Source organism: Heteronotia binoei, chromosome 3 (assembly GCF_032191835.1).
Source record: "Heteronotia binoei isolate CCM8104 ecotype False Entrance Well chromosome 3, APGP_CSIRO_Hbin_v1, whole genome shotgun sequence".
NCBI lineage: Eukaryota > Metazoa > Chordata > Lepidosauria > Squamata > Gekkonidae > Heteronotia > Heteronotia binoei.
This window is the reverse complement of record NC_083225.1, coordinates 147,432,490-147,459,698: the sequence shown is the minus strand read 5'-3', so window position 1 is coordinate 147,459,698 and position 27,209 is coordinate 147,432,490. Positions and strand designations below refer to the sequence as shown.

The 27,209-nt window shown below is 41.8% G+C and overlaps 1 protein-coding gene and 1 long non-coding RNA gene across 2 annotated transcripts; one reads left to right on the top strand and one right to left on the bottom strand.

Moving 5' to 3' along the window:
• LOC132568593 (uncharacterized) lies at positions 1-24,893 on the bottom strand. Its single transcript, XR_009555198.1, has 3 exons — positions 24,778-24,893; positions 22,918-23,097; positions 1-323 (listed from the first exon to the last, which is right to left on the bottom strand). It is a non-coding gene; the product is annotated as an uncharacterized LOC132568593 (long non-coding RNA).
• Positions 7,232-16,009, top strand: LNP1 (leukemia NUP98 fusion partner 1). The gene is made up of 3 exons (XM_060234588.1): positions 7,232-7,502; positions 12,506-12,775; positions 15,711-16,009. Exons 1-3 carry the CDS (start codon positions 7,353-7,355, stop codon positions 15,861-15,863), a joined length of 573 nt encoding a protein of 190 aa, XP_060090571.1. The 5' UTR covers positions 7,232-7,352; the 3' UTR covers positions 15,864-16,009.
• Positions 24,894-27,209: the final 2,316 nt, after the last annotated feature.

Below are 27,209 nucleotides of genomic sequence, written 5' to 3'. Positions count from 1 at the left end.
TGGATTGCTTCTGCCTGTTTGACTGCAGTGTTCAGCGGAGGGAGAGGATTGCTTTTCCCTCCTAGCTTCTTGAATGAAAAGTTCAGTGGAGGGAGATTAACAGGATTTGGGCATGGGAAAGAATATGAAGCATGTTTTCCTGGATTTCTAACTGGATGGGAGGGAGCAGTTGCCATAGTTGATGGAGGTGCTGGTGCTTGTCTGGCTGATACTTTCACCGGTGGGAGATGCACATGCATATTGACTGTTGATGAAGGCTTCCCTGATGGTCTTAATGGTGGAAGAGAGAAATCATCCATTGCATACTCATCTGTGAAGTTCTCCTAAGAACAAGAAGAAAAGTTAGATCTCTCTCTTTCATTCCTGCGTCTTCTTCCCACTTACCTCCCTTGGTATTTTTGACAGTATTCACAACTAAAACAAATTGGCAATAGAAAGAATATTTGACTCAAAAAAATAAACATTGATTGATCTGGTAGATCTACTCAACTCTGAACATTTTTGAAAGGGCATAATTCAGGTGCATTAATATGCTATCTGGAAGGAATGGTATGCATATTCTTGTCTTGCAGAGACACCCCCCCACACACACACATTGGCTGTATTGTCCCACTGTCAGGTCTTCAAGGGCACTATTTTCCCAGCCTGTATTCTCTGTCGCCACCAGAAGGGTGCTTAAAATGTTTTTCATTTTTATTTTTAAAAATCAGTCTTTGGAAGATCTTGGTAAGTGATGTCGGGTCAGGGGATTCCAGTGCTCCTGGGGAGGGGAAAGTACAGCGGTGGGAGCAGGCAAAGTTTGAACAGAAGGAGTCTGAGACACAAGAGGGCTCGCTCCCCTTCCAGCCTGTGTCCCATCCCACGGATAGCAGGTAGGAGGGCCAAGTGGAAATACTCACCTCTGTCCCTGGTAATGTGCAATGCCAGGTCCATAAATAATAAAACCTCAGTCCTGCAAGAATTTTTTATTAGGCAGGACATGGACCTGGCTTGCGTGACGGAGACCTGGGTGCGGGATGGGGAGACAGTCGCTCTCTCCCACATAGCCCCGCCTGGGTTCTCCGTCCTTCACCAGGCCCGGACTAACGGGCGGGGGGGAGGGGTGGCTTTTTCATACGGGAGGATTTCTCCTTCAGGATACTTCCGCCACCAGAGATCAAGGGCGTGGAGTGTGTGGGCCTGGTGTGGGACGTTGGGGAAAGTTTGGCAATCTGGCTGGTGTACCGTCCACCTAACGCACCGGCCAGTGCCTTACCGTCCCTGATGGAGGCTGTAGCAGGCTGGGCATTGGAGCACCCTCGACTTATAGTCCTGGGTGACTTCAATGTCCATGCCGAGGATGCGGCTTCCACTCGGGCGACGGGCCTAGTGCTTTCCATGGCAGCACTGGGACTTTCCCAATATATAACAGCACCCACGCACCAGGCTGGGCACACACTAGACCTGATATTTGTGGCGGAAGTAGTAGTGGATCAGATATCTGCCGAGGCAGTGCCATGTCTGACCACCAGGCCTTGAAGGCTTGTGTGGACATGCCACCCCTATCCCGTTTAGGCGGTGAGGAGGTTTTAGCTCTCCCGCGTAGCCAGATGGACCCGTTGCGGCTTCAAATGGCCATGGGGATCCCTGGCCCTCTGGTGACTCGTTGTATGAGCTAGTGGAGATCTGGAATGACTAGCTCTCCACGGCCATCAATGAAATCGCTCCCTGACGTCCTCTTCATCCTCGATCATGATCCGCTCCGTGGTATACCCCGGAGTTGCGATCAATGAAACGACGATTAAGATGACTAGAGAGACAATGGCGCCACACTCCATACTCGTGACGAAGCTACGAGAACATCATATAGGTCATTTATGCGGACCTATGAGATGGCAGTTCAGGCCGCAAAGAAGGCCCACTTTGCGTCCAGAATTGCATCTGCGGCCTCGCGCCCAGCACAACTGTTTAGTATAATTTGGTCATTAACAAATTTGCCGCAGGGCAAGCAAAATATTAGAGAATTAGAAATAGGCTGTGAGGCTTTTGCGAGTTTTTTCGCAGATAAGGTCTCGTCGCTCCGACGCGACTTACCCGCTATAATTGATACAGTAGAAGAACTTGGGGCACCAAGCGCGTCTTCTGGTCCAATTCTGGATTCTTTCAATCCACTCAGTCTGGAGGAAGTCGACAGGATCCTTGCAGCTGTATGCCCTACGACTTGTAGGTTGGACCCGTGCCCGTCTTGGCTTATAAAAGCGGGCCAGACGTGGCTGTGTGAACCACTACAAGGTATTGTCAACAGGTCCCTGGTAGAAGGGATCTTTCCCACACCTCTTAAAGAGGCAGTGGTCCATCCTCTCTTATAAAAACCATCAGCAAACCCGGCCGTATTGGCGAACTATCGGCCGGTGTCGAACCTTCCCTTTTTGGGTAAGGTTATAGAGCGGGCGGTGGCAATTCAGCTACAGGGATTCCTGGAGGACACTTCCACACTGGATCCATTCCAGTCCGGCTTTCGGCCAGGTCACGGGACGGAGACAGTTCTGGTCGCTTTCATAGATGACCTCATGCGACATCTGGATCGGGGCGGCTCAGCGGTGCTGTTGTTATTAGATCTGTCAGCTGCTTTTGATACGGTTGACCATCAGCTACTGACTAGCTGCCTTGCCGATGTGGGGATCCGGGGATGTGCTTTACAGTGGCTGACCTCTTTTCTCCAAGATCGGGGACAAAGGGTGGTGATAGGGGAGGAAGCATCCCAGAGGCACTATCTTAGCTGTGGGGTGCCACAGGGAGCGGTCCTATCCCCGATGCTATTTAATATCTACATGCGCCCCCTTGCCCAGATTGTCAGGAGGTACGGACTGGGTTGTCATCAATATGCAGATGACACCCAGCTCTATCTATTGATGGGCAGCCAGTCTGACTGTACCCTGGAAAATCTAGACCTGGCTCTACAAGCCGTGGCATCTTGGCTCAGACTGAGTCGGCTGAAACTGAATCCGATGAAGATGGAGGTTCTCTATCTGAGTCGGGGTGATCCAGGGGGAGAGATCCATCTGCCGACTCTTGACGGGGTGCCACTAATACCGGCCCCTAAGGTCAAGAGCTTAGGCGTTCTCCTTGAGTCCTCCCTTACAATGGAGGCCCAGGTAGCAGCCACTGTTAGATCTGCCTTTTTTCATCTTTGGTGGGTGCGGAGCTGGCTCCTTTCCTGGAGCACGATTTAGCGATGGTAATCCATGCTATGGTCACCTCAAGAATAGATCACTGTAATGCTCTCTACATGGGGCTACCCTTGACGCTAACCCGGAGACTACAGCTAGTGCAGAATGCTGCGGCACGGCTGTTAATGAGGCTGCCGCGATGGGAGCACATTCAGCCAGTGCTGAAAGAGCTGCACTGGCTACCTGTTGTGTTCCGAGTTCTCTTCAATGTGTTGGTATTGACCTTTAAAGCCCTTTATGGTCAAGGACCTGCCTATCTACGGGACCGCCTTTCTCCATATATTTCCCAGAGAGCACTGCATTCAGGGGCAAAAAACTTACTGTCCGCCCCCGGACCAAAAGAAGCGAGGTTATGTGTGACAAGATCTAGGGCTTTTTCGGTGGCAGCACCAGAACTTTGGAACACTCTTCCGGAAGCCATAAGGGCCCTGCGGGATCTGTCTGCGTTTCGCAGGGCCTGTAAGACCAAATTGTTTAAGCAGGCCTTCGATGTTTAACTGAAAGAGGGCTGCCACCAGACATCACATAGAATGCTGGTGATCGCTGTTTGAAAATTCAAAGCCACCTATATTGTACTGATGCAGCACCACAGAATGATTTTTAAAAATTGAAATATGTAAATTATGGCTTTATATGCTTTATTGGTTTAATTGTATTGACATGATGTTGTGAGCCGCCCTGAGTCCGCTTGCGGAAAGGGCGGGATATAAGTCAAATGTAATAAATAAATAAATGAATGAATGAATAAATAAATAAATATCTAATAACTGACTGTACCTTGATTTGCAGATATTTAAAACTGCAGACTGAGGCCAGATGGAAAGCAGGAAGTTTTTCCTACAAACTGAGAGGGGGACAGCTTTTCAGAAAAATCTAAAAACTTGGGGGGAGGGTTAAGTGGGTTTACACTCCCTTAAACAGAGGATAGTTGTCTGTGCATGTGCAATGAACACTTCTCCGTTCAGCCAGGTGGCCTGGGTAGGAGAAGGAGGAGGGCCATCCAGAGCCCAGGCATGCCACAGCTCCTTACCACCTCCCACCATCATCACCACTATGCTAGACCCAGCAGTGGAAGTAATGGTGGGAGCAAGGAGCTGTAGTCATGGTGAAACTGAGGTTTGATACAATGGGTGGTAACTGCTGCTGCTGTCAAGGAGACAAAACTGGGGCTGGGCAGGCTGGTTGTATCCCCCTTGCAATTGTTGTGGGCTTCTGTTTGCCTATTTCATTATATTGATAGAACCATTATAGTGTTATAGTGAATATGTGAAGAAAAGAACAAAAGAGGGGCAGGGCTTTTGGGGGGGGGCAGGAATGGACAGGAATGCAGTTCCAGCTGGCTTGGTGTCAGGGGGTGTGGCCTAATATGCGAATGAGTTCCTGCTGGGCTTTTTCTACAAAAAAGCCTGCGGGGGGGAGTGATCTGCCTTGGCAATCCAGATCACTAATGTAAGAGACAATGCAGAGTGGCTGGGGAGCATGTGTGGAAAGGGGAAACATTTAAAAAAGACAGAGGGAAATGCTCAGAAGATTCATGTGTGTGGAAGCTCCATTGCAAGTGCACATGCCTATGCATTTGGAATGGTAATGAAAGCCTGTCAGCATTGGGCACTTTAAGGAGAAAAGTGCTGATGCACTGTTATGTAACTCCTACTATACCTGCTAATGAAAGGCATGTGAGAATCATGTGCAGCTAGTTAAGAATTGGGTAACATGATTGGCTAGCTGCACTATATCAACAGAGAGCCTAACTCTCATTCTGTGGGTTGATGAATACGGAGGACGTGCAGAGGTGTGGAGAGCTATTTTGATCAGAGGCTGTTACTCTGTCGGACTGACTGATGATGATGATGACTTGGTATGTGTAAGACTACTCTCTTGGACTGTGACTGTGTACTGCTAACTTGGATGGACTGAACTTGCTGTGTATTGACTATCTGCCTGCCTATTACTACTCTCTTTGCCTTACCCCAAATACAACTGATTCAACTGGCTTGTTGGAGTTTTTGTCTTCATAGAGTTTTACTGGTGGCTGCACTTATCAGGGCACTCATACCTGCAGAACTTCCACGCACACTGACAAAGCCATGTTTAGAATCCTCTGCATGTGAAAGCGTCCTTTTTGTCACACCCCAAGATCACCCCCGATGGATGCTGCTTTCCACCATTTCTTCTATTGCATCAAAATTCTTCACATACCTCAAAATGGGAGGGGGGAGGGATTTAAGTTTACCCTGGTCCTCCTTTTCTTTGGTCTACAACTCAGGCCTCCCATCTGTTCTTCCTTGGCCTATTTGAGGAACTTCCTTTTATACCTGTCAGATGCCCCCCTCCCTCTTGACCTCCCATTAGCCCTAGCCCTGTCCATCACTGGCTGACTTGGGCCATTGGTTCCTCAGGTTCCCCAACTACTGCTCCACCTTCCCACCTGGCCCACAGCATGGACTGGGCCCACCCTTCCTGCAGTACCCATGGCAGCTGGTCCACTTCTGTGCTCACTGGAGCTCTTCCTGGGGCCAGAGTGTGGTTGGCCCATGTGTCACTGGTGGCATGCTCCAGCAGGCTTCCTGCAAGGAACTTGTCCTCCCAGCTGTGGCACTGACCTCTACCAGCTGCTTGGCTATGCCAAGCTTTGATCTACTTGCAGCCAGGGTGCTTGGTTTTCTGTGGGTGGTTTTGCCAATACTGGGAGATCACTGCCGCTATGAAGGTCCACTGGTAAGTGAGTGGGCCTGGGGCCTGGTTTGGTCTCAGAGGCTCTTCCAAGTCCCTGAGTGCTGGGCTGTAAAGCTACAGGGCATGCCAGCAGTCTCAGGCCTGGACCACCCCCCCCCCTCCAAATGCATTGTACAAGAACATTAAAGAACACTGGTGGATCAAACCAGTGATCCATCTAGTTCAGCATCCAGTTTCACACAATGGTCAACCAGTTGCCCTGGAGAGCCAACAAACAAGGGCATAGAAAGTGAGACCACACTTTCCCCTGATGTTGCCTCCTCCTAGCACTGAGTTTCAGAGGTTTACTACCTAAACATAGAATCACAGAGTTGGAAGGAACCATACAGGTCATCTTATCCAAACTCCTCCTCAATGCAAGAGGAGCCTAGAGCATCCCTGATAAGTGTTTATCCAGCCACTGTTTAAAGTTTGCCATCCTCTGAGGTTCCCTTTAGTTGTGATAGCCATTGATATATCTATTCTCAAATCTAGCACCCTTTTAAAGCCGTCTGTGCTTTACCACCATCACTACATACACTGGCAGCAAGTTCCACAACTTTCTTTTGTCTTTCATGTACCTATTGCCCATCAGCTTCATTTGGTGCCCTGAGTTTGGCTTTAAAATGTCACCCTATAAATCAATTGCTCTTGAGGCCTCATGTAGAGTCATGTGAACAGATTCATGAATTATATGTGATTCAGACTTGTTTTTGAATCTGGGGATGTGTCCATGTCATTGTCACAAAGGTTAGTTGATGTGCATTGGAACATACAAATTGTTACAAAATGAAAGGTACTGGGACTCAGTTGTTTCCCAGAGGGGTATAACAAGACTACTAGGCAACTGCATTGCTGGCTAACATTAGAATTTTCTCAGAAGAAACCTTTTGTGTACGAGCATATAATTCAAATATTAGAAGGGAGAACAGAGACAAAAGTTATTAATTGCCTGAAGTCAATTAAGATCTATGCTGTGCTTGGTCCTGGCTATGGTCAATACATCGATTTTGTTTCCCTAAATAGCAAGCCAGATCCAGATGGTCGCCTGAGCCTTCCAGGCATGATGTGGGCAACTCTCTATTGTTATTGACAGTTGATGCAGTCAACAAGGAATATGAACCAGGCAACACATTTGTCCTGCCACCTTACAGCGAGTGTGACATTGTGAATTTCTGTAATGGAAAGGTTAGGAGCAAGTACCCATTTTAAATAGATTAACAGGGTTTGGCTTGTACATATACAGATAGCTCAACTAATACATATACAGACCTCACTAAACTAATATCTTTTGCTGCTGAATGGTACTGTTTTCCTATTAGAAAGGGCAGTTTTGAAACTAGAGTACTATTTCATCTCCTTAACAGAACATTGGTAGTGCAATTTGGCTAAGCAGTGCTGTTTCCTATTTATATATCCCGCCTGTACATGGATTATGAAGAGGATGATGACGTCTCCTTTGCAAAATGGATGAGCAGTTTCTGGGGACACAACGTGCCAGATGAAAATGACAAAGCAACTAGGTCTTACAGGCAGTGGCAGACAAGATCCTTGATGGAAAGGAGAGCCTCTCTTCCGGTAAGTCTCTAAGTAATGGAATGTGAAGAAAATGGGGAGCAGAGGAAATTTTTTTAGAAAGAAAGATTGTATCATATGATGACAGGCACCACACAAAGGCTGTTTTTAAAATAATAATAATAATAAAGTAAATAGCAAGGTGTGAGTACTTATCATCTTTTAGGATCAATAATGAATAGATATTTTCCAGAACCAGAGCTTAATAAAGTCTCAGTGAAAATATCTTGGAGCTCAAACACAGTTAGAATTGCTTAGTACTGAATTACTCCGTAGGACCTTGAATGGTCATTATGAGATAATTTGCATGTGCTTTATTTGTATATGTGAATCCAGATTTTGATGAAAGATTGAGAGGTTGACTGTGCAAAAATGAAAAAAACAAAAAACCTCTCATCAACTCTGGTCTAGCTGTAGTGAACAGCAGTGTTCCCTCTAAGCTGAGTTGGCATGAGCTAGCTCACAGATTTTTAGCCCCCAACACACATTTTTGTCTTAACTCAAGAAGGATGATCCCAGAGCACACTAATTTATGCAGTAGCTCACAACTTTAATACCAGTAGCTCACAAAGTAGAATTTTTGCTCACAAGACTCTGCAGCTTAGAGGGAACATTGGTGAACAGTTTGTTAGTACATTTTTATTTATTAATAGACAGAAAATTATTAAGATATGCATTAAAAACAGGTTAATTGCATTAATTTGAAAAATAGACAGTGACTGAAGCAACTTGTTGTTAACCTTTTTGTCTAGGATCCCCCAGAACTGTCTGATTTGCCTAGCCACTTCCCTTCGGGTTGATTCATATAAGTGTTTTAGTGTAGTGAGATATAAACTACTGAAAGTTTTGAATCTATTCCATTGCGCGGGATGAGCTTGCACCTCACCATTCTACCTACTACTACCAAGTCCAAGACAGATGGGGATTCCACATAACTTTTAACTAGGGGGAAGCAGAGCAAGGAGAAGGACGAAAAGGCCACTATCAGATTCAGAAATGATTGTACAATCAGGCCTTGTAGATTTATAAGATAAATCTCTCAACATTACTGAAAAATAAGTCCCACGGAGTTCAATGGGACTTACTCACAGGTAAGCATACAACTGCAGCCCTCAAATATTTATGTCTTCTGATTAAAACTTCTGTAGGCTATAAGATGTGTGGCTGAATAATTACAGAGTCATATTTAAAATACGATTATAATTTCAAAATTTGATTAGTACCTAGGGCTTTTCTTGAGCAGGAATGCACAGGAATGCAATTCCAGCTGGCTTGGCATCAGAGGTGTGGCCTAATATGCAAATAAGTTCCAGCTGGGCTTTTTCTACAAAAAGTACCTACAATACTACCTTTTCCTTTCACAGTACTACAATAGTACCTACAATATTACCCTTTCCTTTCACATACCAAATTCAGTTATTTACTTCTGCTTCATTTGCTCTCTATCCAAAACAGCAAACTGGTTTGTGCTCCCCTCTAAATCAGGAATTTCACTAGTTTAGTGGGCAAAATGCAACCCAAAGTTTGCCTGTCCAGATATAAATGCAGTCTATCGCTTATGCTGAAGAAGTAGTTAACTGACTCATATCCTACAGGAATGGTGTATCTTAAAAGAAGTACACTTTCTAGGGTTGCCAGGTCCAATTCAAGAAATATCTGGGGAGTTTGGGGGTGGAACCAGGAGACTTTGGGGGTGGAGCCAGGAGTAAGGTTGTGACAAGCACAATTGGACTCCAAAGGGAGTTCATCACATTTAAAGGGACTGCACACTTTTTAAATGCCTTCCCTCCATTAGAAATAATTGAAGGATAGAGGCACCTTCTTTTGGAGTTCATAGAATTGGAATCCCTGGTCCAATCCTTTTGAAACTTGGAGAGTGTTTTGAGGAGAGGCACCAGAAGCTATGCTGCAAATTTGGTGCCTCTACCTAAAAAACCTGCCCCCCTGAGCCCCAGATACTCATGAATCAATTATCCATTATACCCTATGGGAATCAGTCTCCATAGGGACCGCTTTCTGATGACCCTGAAGAAGGGTGAGGGCCTCCAAACCAGGGGATACCCTGCCCACACCTGGGGATTGGCAGCCCTTCACAAGACTCAGTCATATAAATCTTCAAATTTATAGGGTTTCTGACTCTGGGTAGGGAAATTCCTGGAGATTTAGGAGTGGAACCTGGGGGTGGGGGTAAGGTTTAGGAAAGGGAGAGACCTGGATATAAGACCATAGAGTCCACCCTGCTCCAAAGCAGCAATTTTTCTGCAGAGAAACTGATCTTTGTAGCCCAGAGGTCAGTTGTAATTCTGAGAGCTCTCCAGGCCCCACTTTAAGGTTAGCAAGCCTATTCATTTATATTGTAGTAAATAAGGATTACAACATGTATTGATGATAAGACAAGACAATGTTGTAATAAAGATGCTAAATAATACTGCAAATCAATATATTATAAATATGTGCGGGACCGTCTCTCCCTATATGAGCCTCGAAGGCCATTGCAATCGGCCAGCCAATATCTTTTGTCCATCTCTGGCCCAAAGAACATCTGGCTTGCCTTGACCAGGGCCAGGGCCTTTTCGGCCCTGGCTTCGACCTGATGGAATCAGCTCCCTACAGAGATTCGGGCCCTTCCGGATTTGTTACCATTCTGAAGGGTCTGTAAAACGGAGCTGTTCTGCCAGGTCTATGGTTGGGGCAAGTGGACGACCTCACCCTACCACACCATCCAACTGGCCTCCCAGCAATGACTGCCACCTCATTTGGGGCCAATACTGTTGACATCTTGGTGCAACTTAGGCTGCCCATGATAATTACGCCTCAAGTGCTTATACCATCCATGCCACCTTAAATTATTGATTTAATGTGTTAGTTTAATTGTTTTAACTATTTTGATGTTTTATTGTTGGTTTTAATGTTTTAGCTTGTTGGAATCTGCCCTGAGCCCTTCACGGGAAAGAGCAGACTATAATATAAAAATATTACAAAATAAAATATACAAAATAAATAAATCTTAAAGTTCCAAAAAATAACAAAAATTACTAAAGTTGTCCAACAAGATCAAGGAAAGAGCATGGAGTCAGTCATTGGATCTTATCCAACAAGATCAAGGAAAGACCATGGAGTCTTAGATTTGCAGTATCATTTAGCATCTTTATTACAACATTTTCTTTTCTTATCCATTTATATGTACAATGCCTGAGTAGATATCAGCTGCAGCAACATTTGCATTTTCCAGTTTTCTGGAATACATGTTTGAGGTCTTAAAAATGGTTGCCACCAAGATCAGTGAGCTATCGGATACAATATACTTAATTCTAGGTAATGGATGAGTATCCAAAAACCAAACAAACAAACCTTTATCAGGGATATTCTGGAATTCTAATCACTCGCTATCAAATTTGCAAATAAAACAAAATAGTTTAGAAAACAAATAAAATTTAAAATGACGTTAGTAGATTGGAAACCTGGACTGAAATTAACAAAATAAAATACAACAGAGACAAATGCAAAGTTCTGCACTTAGGCAAAAATAATCCTAGGTTCAGAATGGGTGATACCTAGTTTGGCAGTCCACATGAAAATAATCTTGGGATTGTAGTCTATCACAAACTAACATGTGATAGTAGTGTAAGTGCACCTACAAAAACGGCTACTATGATTATAAGCTCCTAGTAAAAGTATAGTACCCAAGACACAAGATTTAATAGTTCCCCTCTGCTGAGATGTCAAAGCAGCAATGTGATGGCCAGCTGAGATGGTGATCAACAGAAAGCAAGTGTATTTTATGTGCTGCTAACAGGCTATTGATTTCACAAACATAGCAATCTTATCCTTTTAAATATGGCCTTATATTGCCAGACTTATTTTTAAATTTTCATTTCAAAATATTTCATTTCACTGATGGCTTCACTGGTGAAGTTGTAGTTTGGAAGAAGTGATTTAACTACGAAGATAGGAAGGAACGTAATGGTAGAGCTTTCTGACCTATGGGTCCTGACTGGTCAAAACAGATTGTCTGAATATAATGAATCCAAGAATGCAACTAGAGCTATCATCTAGGATATGTAATTCTAGTGGCCTTAGTCCAACTTTTTTGCCAATAACAGATTTGAGAAGGATCAAACATTTGTGCAAAATGCTTTCATGACACACTAGTTACCTAAATAACAATATAAGTGATCAACAAATGTACATTTTGCATGAATGGAGAAGGAACACAGTGCGGAAACAAGAGGAGATAAAAATGGGATACAATGCCACAATCATGTTCTGTGCTTCAGAACAACCATTTACTATATTGTTGTTCTGTGCCAATAACTACACTTTCTTGCTGTATCTTAATTCTTTTTTCCTGTCTTTCAATTTGATTAATCTTTGCCTATTCTACTCCCTGTTACTGTCCCCATGGCTTTCCTATGCATCTTTCATTCTTTCTCTTCTCACACTTTCCCTCGCCCCACCACAATATTCCTTGGTCTTTTTAATGTGAGAATTTAACTGCAAGGCAGCCACACTGAAGAAAATGAAAGAAATTTTAAAAAGAAATTGCTGAACAGCTTTGAAATAAACATTCAAATATTAATTATTTGTTTTCTGTAACCTCTTCATTTTATCAATAAAATGTCCCATTCATGTAAAAAACAGAGTTATATATGCATTAAGAATTAAGAATAAGCAAGGGCCTTATGGCACCTTCAAGACTAACCATTTTTCCTAACATCTTTGATAAACTAAAGCTCAACTTTCTGCTAAGAGGATCGAGTGTAATATGTTTGGGGACATGTTTCCACACTCAAGTAACACCAACCAGATATCTAAATTTTGTTGTAGTATTAATCAGAGATCTAGAAGTTGTTGAGGCATGACAATAGGGTAATTTTATGCATGTTTGTATGCATGTGGCCGTGTCATTAATAGGATAGGTTACTTGTGAAGGAAACTTGTAAAAAGTCTTGATTTCATGACAGATTAATGTTCTTTGTATGTTTACTGAATGCATTCTTTTGCAGGCTAAACTTTCTTCCATCCATATGACAAGATTTCCTGCTTCTACCAGGATCCCATCACCGAGCCATCTGAGGGATTACAAAGAAATGCAAGAAGACCAAGATTCAAAAGATACAAAATGGCTCTGTCATGCAAAGGCATGCAAGAAGTCCTCAAATGGCAATTCTTCTCAGGGAACAAGTAGACCAAACAGTCGCTCAAATTCTATCTTGGAGTTTTCAGAATCTTTTGAGAGGCAGCTGCATTTCAAAAACAAGCGCTCAGTGTCTTTGGTAGGTGACAACTATTTTAAGCAGCAGAAGACTTTCAAAGAAAGTCACATCCTACACACTAATTGGATTGCACACTAATCGGATTGTATACACTAATCTGATTAAATTTAATAGTTCTGGCTTTAGTTAACTTCTCTTGAATAATGCTGGCTTGAAGAAGTGAGCTGAATTTGAAAAATGCTTGGACAAACATCCATACAGATAGCAAAATGATATAATTAGTTTCTCTAAATAAGCCTTAGCTGCTTCAATGCAGTGGCTCCTTAACCACTTAGGTTATTTTCTCACATTTGATAATGCATATCAGTTGCTTAAATAGTCCTTTCTCTATTAATATCTAAACAGTCATTTTATCTTACTTCTTACTGTATACTGAATGAATATGAAAGATATTGTCATGCAAATCAAATACCACAAAAATCCAAGTTTCACGTGGGTAGCTGTATTAGTAGCCGTAGAACAAAACTTGATTCTAGTTGCATCTTCAGACCAGCAAAATCTCTCAGCTTTTGTGAGTCAAGCTGACTTTGTCTGATACAAATGAAGTTTCATTGGCACTTATATTCAGGTCAGGAGATGAGAATAATGTTACAAAGAAGGGCCAGTTGGAGTAAGGATGCAGAGGTACAGTACAGAATGTAATCCGGTAATCCATTTTGATTACAGCTAAGAGATATACATAGACAGAGTTGTGCATTTCCCTCCTCTACTCACTGGTAGAGATATATACTCGTCTGCCAGCAGGTAAAGACTTTTTTTGTTTCATCTGGCATTACCTCAGTGATCTTCCCACCCTATGTTTTAATTGCTTTTGTGTATGTGTTTTTACATATGTATGGGTTTTAACTGTTTTTAAGTGTTTTTATAATATTTTTAATTGTTAGCTGCCTTGGTGGCCCTGATTGGGCAGAATAGTGAGATATGAATTTTGTAACTAACTAACCAACTAACTAACGATCATGCCAGATATCCATCCCCAAAAGCCTTCTTTCTGTGAAATTGTCACAATCAGAAGGACCAACCACCCACTTCTCAGGGCATTAAAGTTTAGAATGCTCAGTTCACTTCAGGTCTACAACTCCTGATCTCTAACTATCATTTAAAGTGCCACAATTCTCAGTTTTCAAGAAGACAGAACTAAAATTTTCCATTTTAAAGCTGCCCTTAATATTAAGCTTTGCAAAATAATGTCTGCTTTACCAAATACAGAATGTTCCCCACAATGGAGAATATATTTGAGAAGTGCAGCAAGATTTTAAGAGATATTATTAAAATTAGTTTTCAAAATATGGGCCTTCTGTCACATTGTCCACCCATGTAGAAATAGGTGGGGCCTGGAGATCTCCCACTTTTACAACTATCCCCATGTGGGGGCAGGGGATCCCCCGGTTTGGAGGCCCTTCCCCTGCTTCAGGGTCATCAGAAAGCGGGGGGAGGGGAGGAAAATGTCTGCTAGAAGAAGAAGATTTTGGATTTATATCCCGCCCTATACTCTGAATCTCAGAGTCTCAGAGTGGTCACAATCTCCTCTACCTTCCCCCCCCCCTCAACAAACACCCTGTGAGGTAGGTAGGGCTGAGAGTGCTTTCATAGCAGCTGCCCTTTCAAGGACAGCTTCTATGAAAACTATGGCTGACCCAACGCCATTTCAGCAGGTGCAAGTGGAGGAGTGGGGAATCAAACGCGGTTCTCCCAGATAAGCGTCCACGCACTTATCCACTACACCAAACTGGCTCTGCTAGGCACTCCATTATTCTATATGGAGACTTATTCCCATAGAAAATAATTGAGAATTGATCTGCAGGTATCTGGGGCTCTGGGAGGGCTATTTTTTGAGGTAGAGGCACCAGATTCTCAGTTTAGCATTCAGTGCCTCTCCCCAAAATACTCCCCAAGTTTCAAAAGGATTAGACCAGGGGGTCCAATTCTATGAGCGCCAAAAGAAGGTGCCCCTATCCATTATTTCCTATGGAAGGAAGGATTTAAAAGGTGTGCAGTCCCTTTAGTATGTGATGGCCAGAACTCCCTTTGGAGTTCAATTATGCTTGTCACACTCCACCCTCAATGTCTCCTGGCTCCACCCTCAAAGTCCCCAGATACTCCACCCCCAATGTCTCCTGTCTCCACCCTCAAAGTCCCCAGATATTTCTTGAATTGGACTTGGCAACCCTATAACTGATCTCCAGCTAGCAGAGATTAGCTCCCCTGGAGAAAATGGCTGCTTTGAAGGGTGTCCTCTATGGCATTGTACCATGTTGAGATGCCTTTCCTCCCCAAACCCCACCCTCTCCCAGCTCCACTCCCAAAGTCTTCAGGTATTTTCCAACACAGACCTGGCAACCCTATGTAGAAAGCTTAAAGGGAAACAGTGTCTCCTATTTTATCTTATTCCCTTCATAATTTGAATCTTAGCTAATAAAAGTCACAATTGTGGTTGTTGTTTTCAGTACCAACACACCATCTTCTCAAGAAGAAGGCGCTATACAGTCATGCTGTTGGCTCATGTTGCCTAGTACTGATTGATAGCAGGTTTTTAACATCTCAAATAAGGCTCAGGGTCCTTCCCAACATCCCCCCCCCACTGAAATTCTTTAATAATAGACACCCAGGATTAAAACAGGGACTTACTGCACACAAAACACAGCCCCTTCAAATGTAACTTGATATGGCTGTAACTAAATGGAATTTGGGCTGAAGTATCAGTGCTTCCTTTTCCTCAGGGCCTTTATGGAGGTGACCAATCCTCTTAGACACACTGGAAATCAAGGATATAGGAAACCTCAAATTTAAGTTGACTGATTAATTTGATCCACTTGCAATAAGACTGAAGTAAAGAAAACTGCATTGTTGTTGTTTTGCTGGGATAAGTTAAGCACTTGTTATTATGGATGGTCCTGGTATTCAATATTAATTTTCATATTAATTTTTTTTTCAGGAACCTGAAGGGATGAAACAAAGGCGGGACAGAGAGAGACTGCGTAGTCACAAGAGCAGGTCTCATAAGAAAATGGGAGAAAAGAAGCAACCCAAGAATGAACAAGTGGTAGGAGAAGTTAGTGTCGAAGTTCCAGCTGAAAAACATAGTTAATGCCATCACATAAGAGAGGTGTTTTACATCAATAATGGATTACTTTTGTATTCAAACAGATTATAAAATAAGGTTTCATGCTTAGCCTTTATTCTATAAAATAAGCAATGTTAGAGTAGAACAGACTGCAGCCACTAAAATAAAAATAATTTTCATTACTCCTTTAAAACTGCTCAGATTGGTGTGTTAATGTTTTTATTATTAAATATGGGACATCTGATACGATCAAAAGCAAAATGATCAATTAATCACATATAATCACATATATCATACGATAGATATGTGTGCTGATTTATAAGAAAAACAATATACAGTTTTGCAAAACCATGTGAAAATAGCTTGGGTTAAAACTGGAAGTTCAGTTTAACTCAGTAGCAAGCTTGTGAAGGAGAAAAACAACAACAACCATAAAGACAATTACTGCAGAATTCTGAATGGCCCTTGCATAGTCTCACAGATAAGACAGTGGAATACACATATACAATGTCACTGTGCAAATAAACTGGCTGTTTCTTTGGATATACCATGTCAGTTCTTAGGGCTTTCTTCCCCACTGTCTATATCACACATTTGACCTGATTGTCTATATATTTTCAATATTACCCCAAATCTAATGAAATTCTGCTGTATAATGAAGTACCAGAAAAGGGTAGCCACAAATTTACTGATTTAATCTAAACAAAATGGGTGGATCCAGCTATCCTTCAAGTGGCCCTAAGGAAACTTCTTCCAATTTAAATGGCTCTTTCTCCAACAGAAGAGCAACTTAAGTTAGATGAAGGCTCCTTAGATGGCAGAAAGTCTTCAAACCTGAGCAAAAAAGAAAGCTGGGGTCTAAATATGCAAGTAGAGAACCAACTGTGGTGTAGTGGTTAACAGTGGTGGACTCTAATCTGGAGAACCAGGTTTGATTCCCCACTCCTCCATGTGCAGCCAGCTAGGTGACTTTGGGCCAGTCACAGTTCTCTCAGAGCTGTTCTCTCAAGAGCAGCTTTTGAAAGAGCTCTCTCAGCCCCACCTACCTCACAGGGTGTCTGTTGTGGGGAGAGGAAGGGAAGGAGATTATAAGTGAAGGGCAGGGTATAAATCCAACTCTTCTTCTATATTAGGGTTGTCAATCCCCAGGTGGGGGCAGGGGATCTCCCAGTTTGGAGGCCCTCCGCCTGCTTCAGGGGCATTATAAAGCGGGGTGGGGGGGGAGGAATATATCTGCTGGGAACTATTATTCCGTATGGAGACATTTCCATAGGAAAATGGATAATTGATCTGCGGGTATCTGGGGCTCTGGGGGGGTCTGTTTTTTGAGGTAGAGGCACCTAATTTTCAGTATAGCATCCAGGGCCTCTCCCCAAAATGCCCCCCAGGTTTCAAAAAGGTTGGACCAGAGGGTCCAGTTCTATGAGCCCCAAAAGAAGGTGCCCCTATCCTTCATTATTTCCTAAGGAAAAAAGGCATTTAAAAGGTGTGCAGTCCCTTTGGAGTTCAATTATGTTTGTCACACCCTTGCTCCTGGCTCCACTCCAATTTCTCCTGGTTCCACCCCCAAAGTCTCCTGGCTCCACCCCCAAAGTCCCCAGATATTTCTTGAATTGGACTTGATAACCCTATTCTATATGAATAAACTCAGTGGAGGGGTAGAATAGGATCCCCCTCCCATTTCTTATTTTGTCACACCACCTGCTATGGTTGCATTATTTTATTCTCATATCTGCCTTCTTGTTCCTTTTCTTGTACCTCATTCTCTCTCTTTCAGAATGTCCACACTTCTACTGTTAATTATCCCTTTCATTACCTTATCCCTTCCACTCCCACTGATCCTTTTCTAGAACTCATATGTCCTCAGGCCTAAATTACACTGTATCTACATCTTTAAACATAGGTGCACCTACAGTACCACTTCCAGCCATTCCTTCAGGCACTACTCTCTCATCCCCAGTTTACACATCACTGGGTTCATGAGAGCACTACAGCTCATGTAGTTTGAGCCTCCGTGATCATTCATTGATTTCTGTTCTTATCTTTTCAGCATGTTGTTATAAGCTAAAGATGTTTTCCATCATTGTAGATGACAACGGCTCTAATCTCAGTATGAAACCAGAGTACTGATTCCCATTTACAATCATATTATTTATTCATTCAAGTTCTGTGATAAAAGCTCAATCAACTAGATTCTCAACAGAAGCTGTCAATCAGTTATAGAGCAGAAGAAGGACCAATAATGAGATCGTGTGAAAGTCCTCAAGGTGCTTCTCTATTATTTTCATTTCTCACATTTGTCATTTTAAAATATATTTTATATTAAAGTAGGAACATGGCACAATTACCTTTTGCTGAGTTTTTTCTTCCAAAAATGCATTATTTTACTCTGTAAGATAGTTATTGTGGGAAATTATTAGGGGTCCCACACTAGAAACCCCCTAAGGGGTCTTGTGGCCGCTCCGTGTTCCCCCTGTCCTTAAGAAAATAAAAGACATGGACTCAGTTGTTCAGTGAATAGAAGGGGAAAAAAACTTTACTGCACAGAAAAGAGCTCAGAGCTCCCTCTGATTAGTACACAATATTATAAGTCCCAGCCCTCTCCTTTTCCCATTGTCTAACAGGAGTTACTAGGAATTACATGCTCAGCAACCGTTTAGTTCATACCCCTTATCCCTCCCTCTTCATGCATCTCATGACCATGTTAATAAGCAGATTACATATTCATAATCTAATGCATAATATTCAAGTCCTCATTAAATTAAGCAAATGCACTAGCATGAACTCTGGTAGCCTCTGGCCTGCCAGCTGGCGCATCTTGCCGCCACCACCCAGCTGTGGTGTTTGTGGTCAGATAGGTTCCTGTCTCCGAACCCCGTGGTGCAGAGTGGTAAAGCGGCAGTACTGCAGTCCTAAATTCTGCTCACAACCTAAGTTCAATCCTGGCAGAAGCTGGGTTCAGGTAGCCGGCTCAAGGTTGACTCAGCCTTCCATCCTTCCGAGGTCGGTAAAATGAGTACCCAGCTGCTGGGGGTAAAGTGTAGATGACTGGGGAAGGCAGTGGCAAACCACCCCATATAAAGTTTGCTGTGAAAACATCGTGATGCAATGTCACCTCAAAGTCGGAAACAACTGGTGCTTGCACATGGGACTACTTTTACCTTTTACGTTCCTGTCTGTTACAGAAATGGAAGCACAACTTGCTGGTCCTAGCAGATTATTCTCTGACTCTCCCTAACACTCCTTTATCTATAGCTTCAACTTTACCGTACATTTCTTCCCTAATGCTTTAGTCTGGTTATCTAACTGTTCCAGCACATTTTATTAATTTCATTATTAAACCAAACAATACTTTTGTTCCAAAAATAATAAAGTGATAAATTTTTAGCAAAGCATTTTTGTAGCAGCTCTCTGTGTGATGTTTTCTCACTGTTATGATATATTTCAAGTTTAATAAATATCAGTTTAAAAATTAAATATGCTGTATCTAATTCCAGTTATCATGGTGGATTATTTTAACTAAATGGATTTTAGTAAAACATTTTCAGAGGAATTTTAGTTAGTAATACCGCAATCTGAAGCACTTTTACCTGCAAGTATTTCAATTGAATTTTTAAGTTAGGAAGTCACTCAGTAGGATTACTAGATGTTCTCTTTTTATAGAACATGTTCTCTTTTTTTAGTATCTGTCCTCTTTTGGGCTGTTTTAAAAAAACTGATTAAAATGGCCTTTTTGGGGTTGGAAGGGTAGAAATATTTCTAGTTAATAGCAATTATCACAGCCTAAATAGTAAGGGTATTTAAATGAGATTTGTCATAGTGATCACTTGTTTGAAGTAGTCAGTCAGGAAATATGTAATCTTTTTTGCTTTTCAAAATATGATAACACTAAAATCAGATAAAAGGTTCCAGCCCAATAAGGTATCACTTTTATGGACCGTCTGCCCTTGTAGGATTATTTTCAAGGTACTTTGCATCAGGTGATTAATGAGCTATATACATAGCAGAGTTGAGAATAAAATACAAATGGAAATATTCAGAATGCTTCAACGATTAAATTACACATTCATTCATTTATTTATTTATTGCATGTGCATCCTGTTCTCCCTGTGTCCATGTTCAGAGCAGGTAATATCATGATGAAAAAACATCCAGTACATAAATACAATACAGATAATAAAATATCTAATCATATATGATAAACTAACAATATAATAAAAGATGATACAAATCTAAAGGCAGGGTGGCATATAATCTGTCTAGTCTAAAAAAGGGGGGGGGAGGAGGAGGAGAGAGAGGCAACTAATCAAAGATGGAACCCATTGCTAACCTCAACCATAGGCCTGGTGGAACAACTTTGTTTTACAGGCTCTGCGGAACTGCATTAGGTCCTTTGGGGCCTGGATCTCAGCTGAAAGAGTCTTCCACCAGGATGGACAGTTGAGGACAGCTGGATGCTCTTTGGGCCAGGGATCATCAGCAAGTTTCGATCACTAAAGTGAAACACTCTCTGGGGGGGTCATTCATCCATGTCACATACCATGCACTGAAAATAGGGTTGCTAGGTCCCTCCTGGCCACTGCTGGGGGATGGGAGGTAGGGTTGCCAGCAATGTTCCCTCTAAGCTGCAGAGTCTTGTGAGCAAAAATTCCACTTTGTGAGCTATTGGCATTAAAGTTGTGAGCTGCTGTCATTAAAGTTGTGAGCTACTGCATAAATTAATGTGCTCTGGGGTCATCCTTCCTGAGCTAAGACAAAAATGTGTGAGCTGAAGGCTAAAAATCTGTGAGCTAGCTCACACTAACTCAGCTTAGAGAGAACACTGTTTGCCAGATCCAGGTTGGGAAACTCCTGGTGAGTTGGGAATGGAGCGTGGGAAGGACAGGGACTTTAGTGGGGTAAATGTCATAGAGTCTATCATCTGAAGCATCCATTATCTCCAGGGGAACTGACCTCTGTAGTCTGGAGATGAGGTGTAATTCCAAGGGATTCCCAGGTCCCACCTGGAGGCTGGCATCCCTACTTGAAAAGTATGTAGTTATTTCCCCATAATCCTTTATGAAATTGGATCCTCAAAGCAGTGAGTTTTAATTTAGAGGAATGCCTGTTAACAATGTTATATAAAGTTTTCTTCCTAAGGGACCCAAAGTTTGGTAATGGAATTATTATCTTGGGGAAAATGCTAAGCCATAGACATCAAAATATTCTGCCTCTATTAATACTAGTTTTCCAGAAATGGGCTTGATCACATAAACGCCCCATCCCAGCACATGTCATTCTTCATGAGGAGAAACCAGCAGTGTGAAGTAAAAGAAGACAACATGTATCAGTGAGATAAGGCATAGGTCTCTCCATGCCTTTCCTCTTGACTGCCACACATTCCAAACCAAGCCTGAAGACTAGGTACTCCCTAATTACGCTTAAGTATACAGCACTCTCCTGCTCCAAGTTATCTGTATTATATCCAAGTATTTTATAGTATATTAATGAATTCAGAAGGAGTGCATTCAGAAGGTAGTATTAACATAAGTTAGGCTGAAAGCACAACTGCCCCAAGACCATCCAGCAAGCTTCTATGGCAGAGTGGGAATTTAAACCTGGTCTCCCAGGTTTCCCAGCCTGACACTCTAACCACTATACCATGCTGGCTCCTATCCTAATGAATGGCTATGATATGACTCTAAACTTTTCCAGATGTTGTTAAAGTTGTAACCACAAATATTAACTTTCAACTATTCAACTATTACAAGACACTGAGGAAGTATGTGTGTCTTGATTCAAAGGAATTTAACCCGATCAGCAAGACAATTTGCTCAATGTGATGCGGTGCTAAACTGATGCTTGTAAACATTTTCTTTTTAATAAATACTTTAAACTTTTTATGCTGAGAGTGGTCCTCTGTACCCACATAGACCTCCACCATCTCAGACTTTCTATTTTAAGAGGGGAGCTGCGGGGAGGCAGGCAGTTGGCAAGCAGCTATTCCTCCAGGGCCACCTCAGGCAGTAAACTGTCCCTATGGTGACCAGACACTGGGAAGTGAGGGACACAGCCAAGGCCTCAGAATGCGGAAGGGAAGCTGAGAGTCCTGCCCCTCTCAGTGGGAAATTTGAATCATAGAGTCATAGAGTTGGAAGGGACTTCCAGGGCCATTTAGTCCAACCCCCTGCACAATGCAAGAAATCCACAATACCTCCCCCCTAAACCTCTAATTACCCCTGCTCCATTCCCAGAAGATGACAAAAAAAAACAACAAACCCTTAGCACTGATGAAACCCTTCCTGCCCTCCCTCTCATGATCTGCCTAAGTTCACAGAAATAGCACCAGGAATTTCCCACCAACCTGGAACTGGCAGCCCTAATCAGGACCAGTGTTCCCTCTAAGCTGAGTTGGTGTGAGCTAGCTAACAATTCTTTCACTTCCGGCTCACACATTTTTGTTTTAGTTCAGTAAAAATGGCTCCAGAGCAAGCTAATTTATGCAGTGGCTCACAACTTTAATGCCAGTAGGCTCATAAAGTGGAATTTTTGCTCACAAGACTCCACAGCTTAGAGGGAATATTAGAGGACTGGGCCCAATGAGTTCTCCCTCAAAAGCCAAAAGAGGCCTAGAAAGGGTCTCCTCCCCCCAGCTTTTAGTGAGAGATCAAGGTTGGTTGCATTTTACAGACAGAAGCAAACTTGGTTACCTAGCAACAGCTACTGGCTAGCAGTTTTTCCAGTGGCTCAATCCTCATCTGTCCTGGGGCTGGCAGTGGGAGGAGGATAGGAGAGGACCCAGTCAATGGGTACACAAGTTGTCTTGACTGGCAGTTCATGGGCCAATGACTGATGTAGTATGCATCACAGCCAATGGGAGAGCTAGAAAATGCCAGGATGTTAGGTGTGTGTGTGTGTGTGTGTGTGTGTGTGTATATATATATGTGATAAGATTAGATTTTGTGTAAGTTAAACAACTGTTTTAAGAGGACAGTCATATTTTTCTTTTCAAGGCAGCATCTTTTAGTTGCTCAAATCTTGTATTCAGAACCAACTGAATATATTTGGTCACCCTTTTACATAAAAACAGCTTTTCTACCTGAGACTCCAGTTTCTGTATCTGCTGCTTAGTAGGTTTCTCCATCATTGGTAAGAGTGGGCTGCATTGGCATCTGGACTTGCCTGTCATGTAGATGTTTCAGATTTTACTCCATCACCGTTTGCTGAATGTCTTCATTGTTTGCTTTCTCTTTAGTCATGTTGTCCTTCCTTTTAAGAACTAAGTGGAACAGTGTGGATTTTAAGAGAGGAAAAAAAGAAACAGAAAACCAAAGATCAGAAAGTGCATGTTATTGTTGGAGGAGCTTCCTTCTGAAAGTATGAAAACAACAACCAAGGAAACAATTTGTTTCAGAAAATATGGCAATAAATGTGAAGTGTCTGGCAAGCTAACAAGTTCTGCCAACAGCAAACCATTTGAATAGGAAAGAAATGGGTAACGCCATTTCCTTCTATAATTTAATAATTTATAGAGCTAATTTATTCCAACATGGTTTTTAGGACAGCTGGTCAACATCCTGGAAACACATTCAAGCAGTATGTGTATGTGGGTGGATGGGTGTATACATTTGTGAACCCATACAGATAACAGCTTGAACATTGTTATGTGTCATTTGGTTGAGCCTAATAAAAGGTAGCAAGTGTGGTATGGTGCTAAGAGTGTTAAGCTAGGATTTAGGAGACCTAGATTTGGTTATCTGGATGACCCTGGATCAGTAACACACTTTCAGTGTAATGTACCTCACAAGAGGATGTAAACTATGACTCAGTCATAGACCATCTGCTTGGTGTTCAGAAGATCCCAGGTTCAATCTCCAGCTAAAGGGAACAGATAGTAGGTGATGTGAGAGATTTCTACCATCTGAAGAGTAGCTGCCAGAATGTGAGTACACAATACTGACCTTGATAGACCAAAAGATCAGCTGATTCAATATAAGGCAGCTTCATGTATTCATGTGAAGATTACAAAGGAGGAAAAGAGAATCATAGAATCATAGAGTTGGAAGGGACCTCCAGGGTCATCTAGTCCAACCCCCTGCACAATGCAGGAAACTCACAAATACCTCCCCCTAAATTCACAGGATCCCCATTGCTGTCAGATGCCATCTAGCCTCTGTTTAAAGACCTCCAAGGAAGGAGAGATCACCACCTCCCAAGGAAGCCTGTTCCACTGAGGAACCGCTCTTAATGGTCAGGAAGTTCTTCCTAATGTTGAGTTGGAAACTCTTTAGATTTAATTTCAACCCATTGGTTCTGAGCAATGTAAGCCAGTTTGGGTCTCCATTGGGAGACAGGATATAAGGGAAGTACATAAATAATGTGGATTGTGTTTAAGAAATAAACCCTTAGTGCTGGGCAGCATTCAGCTGAACCCTAGCTGCTGTACTAAATTGGAGTGTTGGAGGGGCTTAGCACCTTTCAGCACAATTGTGTACTGAAGTCTTAAATGTCTGAGACTAGCCTGTCTCAAGGGTGTTCCTTGATGACCACTTGCCTATCAGCATAAATACATATATAAATAATTATAACTCCAGGAATTACTAAGGAAAATGAGAAAATACTCGATAGGATTTCTTTCTGCTGCTCCACAAAATTTCCAATTTTTCCATAAGGGGAAAAAAATTAACACACTCAGAAGAAACATTATACTTTTTGGAGCCTATCTACTAGAACCATTGTTATGTCTGATTTACAAATAACCATCTGATTTGAAATATTTTGACATTTCAGTGGTATTTTAATAATGTACAGTGGTATTAACAATTTCAGTGATATTTTAATATGTACAGTACATATTTTGAAGTGTTTTAAACTAATATAACTGTATATGTACTTTGTACATTTTCCCTCTCTGTTTTAGAGAAAACATCTTAGAGAAAATAAAGCATGCTTTGGTGACCTTGTTGGGCCAGTGGATTCTTTGACTCTGACTCCACTTTCACATACAGAATGTATCTAAACAAATGAGATTACCTGGTTCTTAAAGAGTTCTTGTCTGAAGCCTCCTTTCTCTACAACCCATCCTTAGTGTTAAGAGTTGCTGAAATATTCAAGTTCTTGTGGCATATGTGATAAAGATCATAAGACACTTGCATCAGCAGAATTATTAGATCAGCAATGATGTCATCAGACAATGCCTTGTGCTAAATCCCTTTTCCCTGATTTAAATAATATACTTACTGTTCTGTGCATATATTTCATTGATAGATGTACTAACTAGCATATTAACTAGCTATATTGCAGCAATACAGTCTGGCTACATGTCTAAAGTAGCCAGGCATTCCTCTTAATATATACTGTAAATATACCCATTCTGATTGCTGTCTTCTGTGGTATGCAAGGTAATGTAACACATACATGAAACTACCTTATACTGAATCAGACCACTGGTCCATCAAAATCAGTATTGCCTACTCCAGGGTCTCAGGTAAATTCTTTCACATCACCTACTGTCTAGTACTTTAAACTTAAGATGCTAGGGTTTCAGACTGGGACCTTCTCTTCCATTAAGCCACAGCCCCTCCCCAAGGTAAGTTATGTCTTGGGGAACTGGGCATTCTGGCCTTCTTTCCCGCTTCTGCTATCTATGGGGATCTATCTCTGCCAACTGGATGTAACAATTCATGCCCCTGATAAAGCAGGCGTAAGCTCACAAAGGCTTGTGCATGACACAATAAACACATTAGTTTTATTGTGCCATGGGACTCATTATTTCATAACTATATAGAAAAAATTGGTTTATTTTATGATGGATTGTATATGTAAAACAAATGTATACAAATTACCCTAGGATATTACCATGTATACTAATGATGCATATTTTGAGCTAATTTCCCCTATTCTAACATCCTTCTCTGGTTCCTGGATTTTTCAGGTTTTTATGGATTGTTTTCTTTTCTGCTAAAGCTTTTTTAAATGCATATTCTTTTATTCTGACACCGTTTTCAGTATATAAAAATAACAACCATTGCCATCTCTATTTGAGCAAAATAGATTTCAGATCCCCATGTTTGCCTGTTGTATCAAAAGTCATTTTTATTCCTCCATGTATTTCTGAATTTATATCTTCTGAATAGGTGGTTTCAACTAAAACTGCTCAAAGCAATACATTCCTGCCACTCAAGAAACCAAATAACTATTTATTTATTTAAAACATTTATTAGCCACCTTTCTACCCTGTGAAACTCAAGGTGACTTACAATGTAAATAAAACAATTATCAACAATACATAAAATAACACAATTTAAAATCACGATTAGGATTAACAATGAATAAAATTAAATTAGTCAAATGAAGTCCTAAATAAAACCAGCTGCTTCCTAAAGACTGAAAGGGGGAGATTCTTTAGCCAAAATAAGTTTAGACTTCCACCCTGCCCCAAAATTCTGAGACTAAGAGATTAATTAAAGGTTCTTATTACTGTTGAAAACCACCACTTGAGATTCTTTACCATCCTCTTTTTTGTATGAGTTTTTGATTTGTCTAGATTGGGTAGAGAATTGATCAGGCTTTATAGACAAGTGAACATATGCTCCCATGTTTCTGTCACGACCCTGCAAATGGGAAACACTGCTTTAGATATCTAGTTTCCCCAACCACTTATCTTTCCCAGCTGGAGATTTCCAGTTACAGGAAAGCATTTTCCTTTGCTAGATGTCAAGCACTCCCTTCTGTAGTTATGGAATGGTGGTACAAAAAGGTTCTCAAGGCAGACAGGTTATGTCCCTGTGGTTCAGCAGAGAGTGAAACTATGGAAGATGTTATACTTCGCTGCCCTTTTTATCAAGAGGTTCACTCTAAGTTTATCCCTCCCTTGCTTAGATTCCACAGATGAAAAACCATGGGTTTCAGCACATACTGCAAAGTTTTGTATGGCAGTTTGTAAAATTCACCAGACACTGATGGCTTAAGTTTTTACATATACATATTATAGAATTTTAATAATTGTATTCAGGGGTCATTTTGTAGAAAAAAGGTTCAGGAGCTCAGTATCATATCTCATTTGCATATGCCCCAGGATCTGTGTGTAGCAGGGAAAGAACTCCCCACTGCATGCAGACCCTGGCTGGAGGTTCAGGAGCTGTGCTCATGTGAGCACCTGCTGAATTCAAGCCCTGCTTGTATCTACTTAATATTATCTATCATGCTATTTAATTTTTACCTTTGAATTATAAGCTAATTTATGTGTGGGAGTTCATTTTAATTATTCCCATTACCTGTCATGGTAGCCAGGAATTTTGCCAAGATTTGTGCTGATCTACGACCTGATTAATAAAGACTTTGAGTTACTCCACTGATGTCCCTTCCGTCACCCTCCTCAAGCTCCACTCC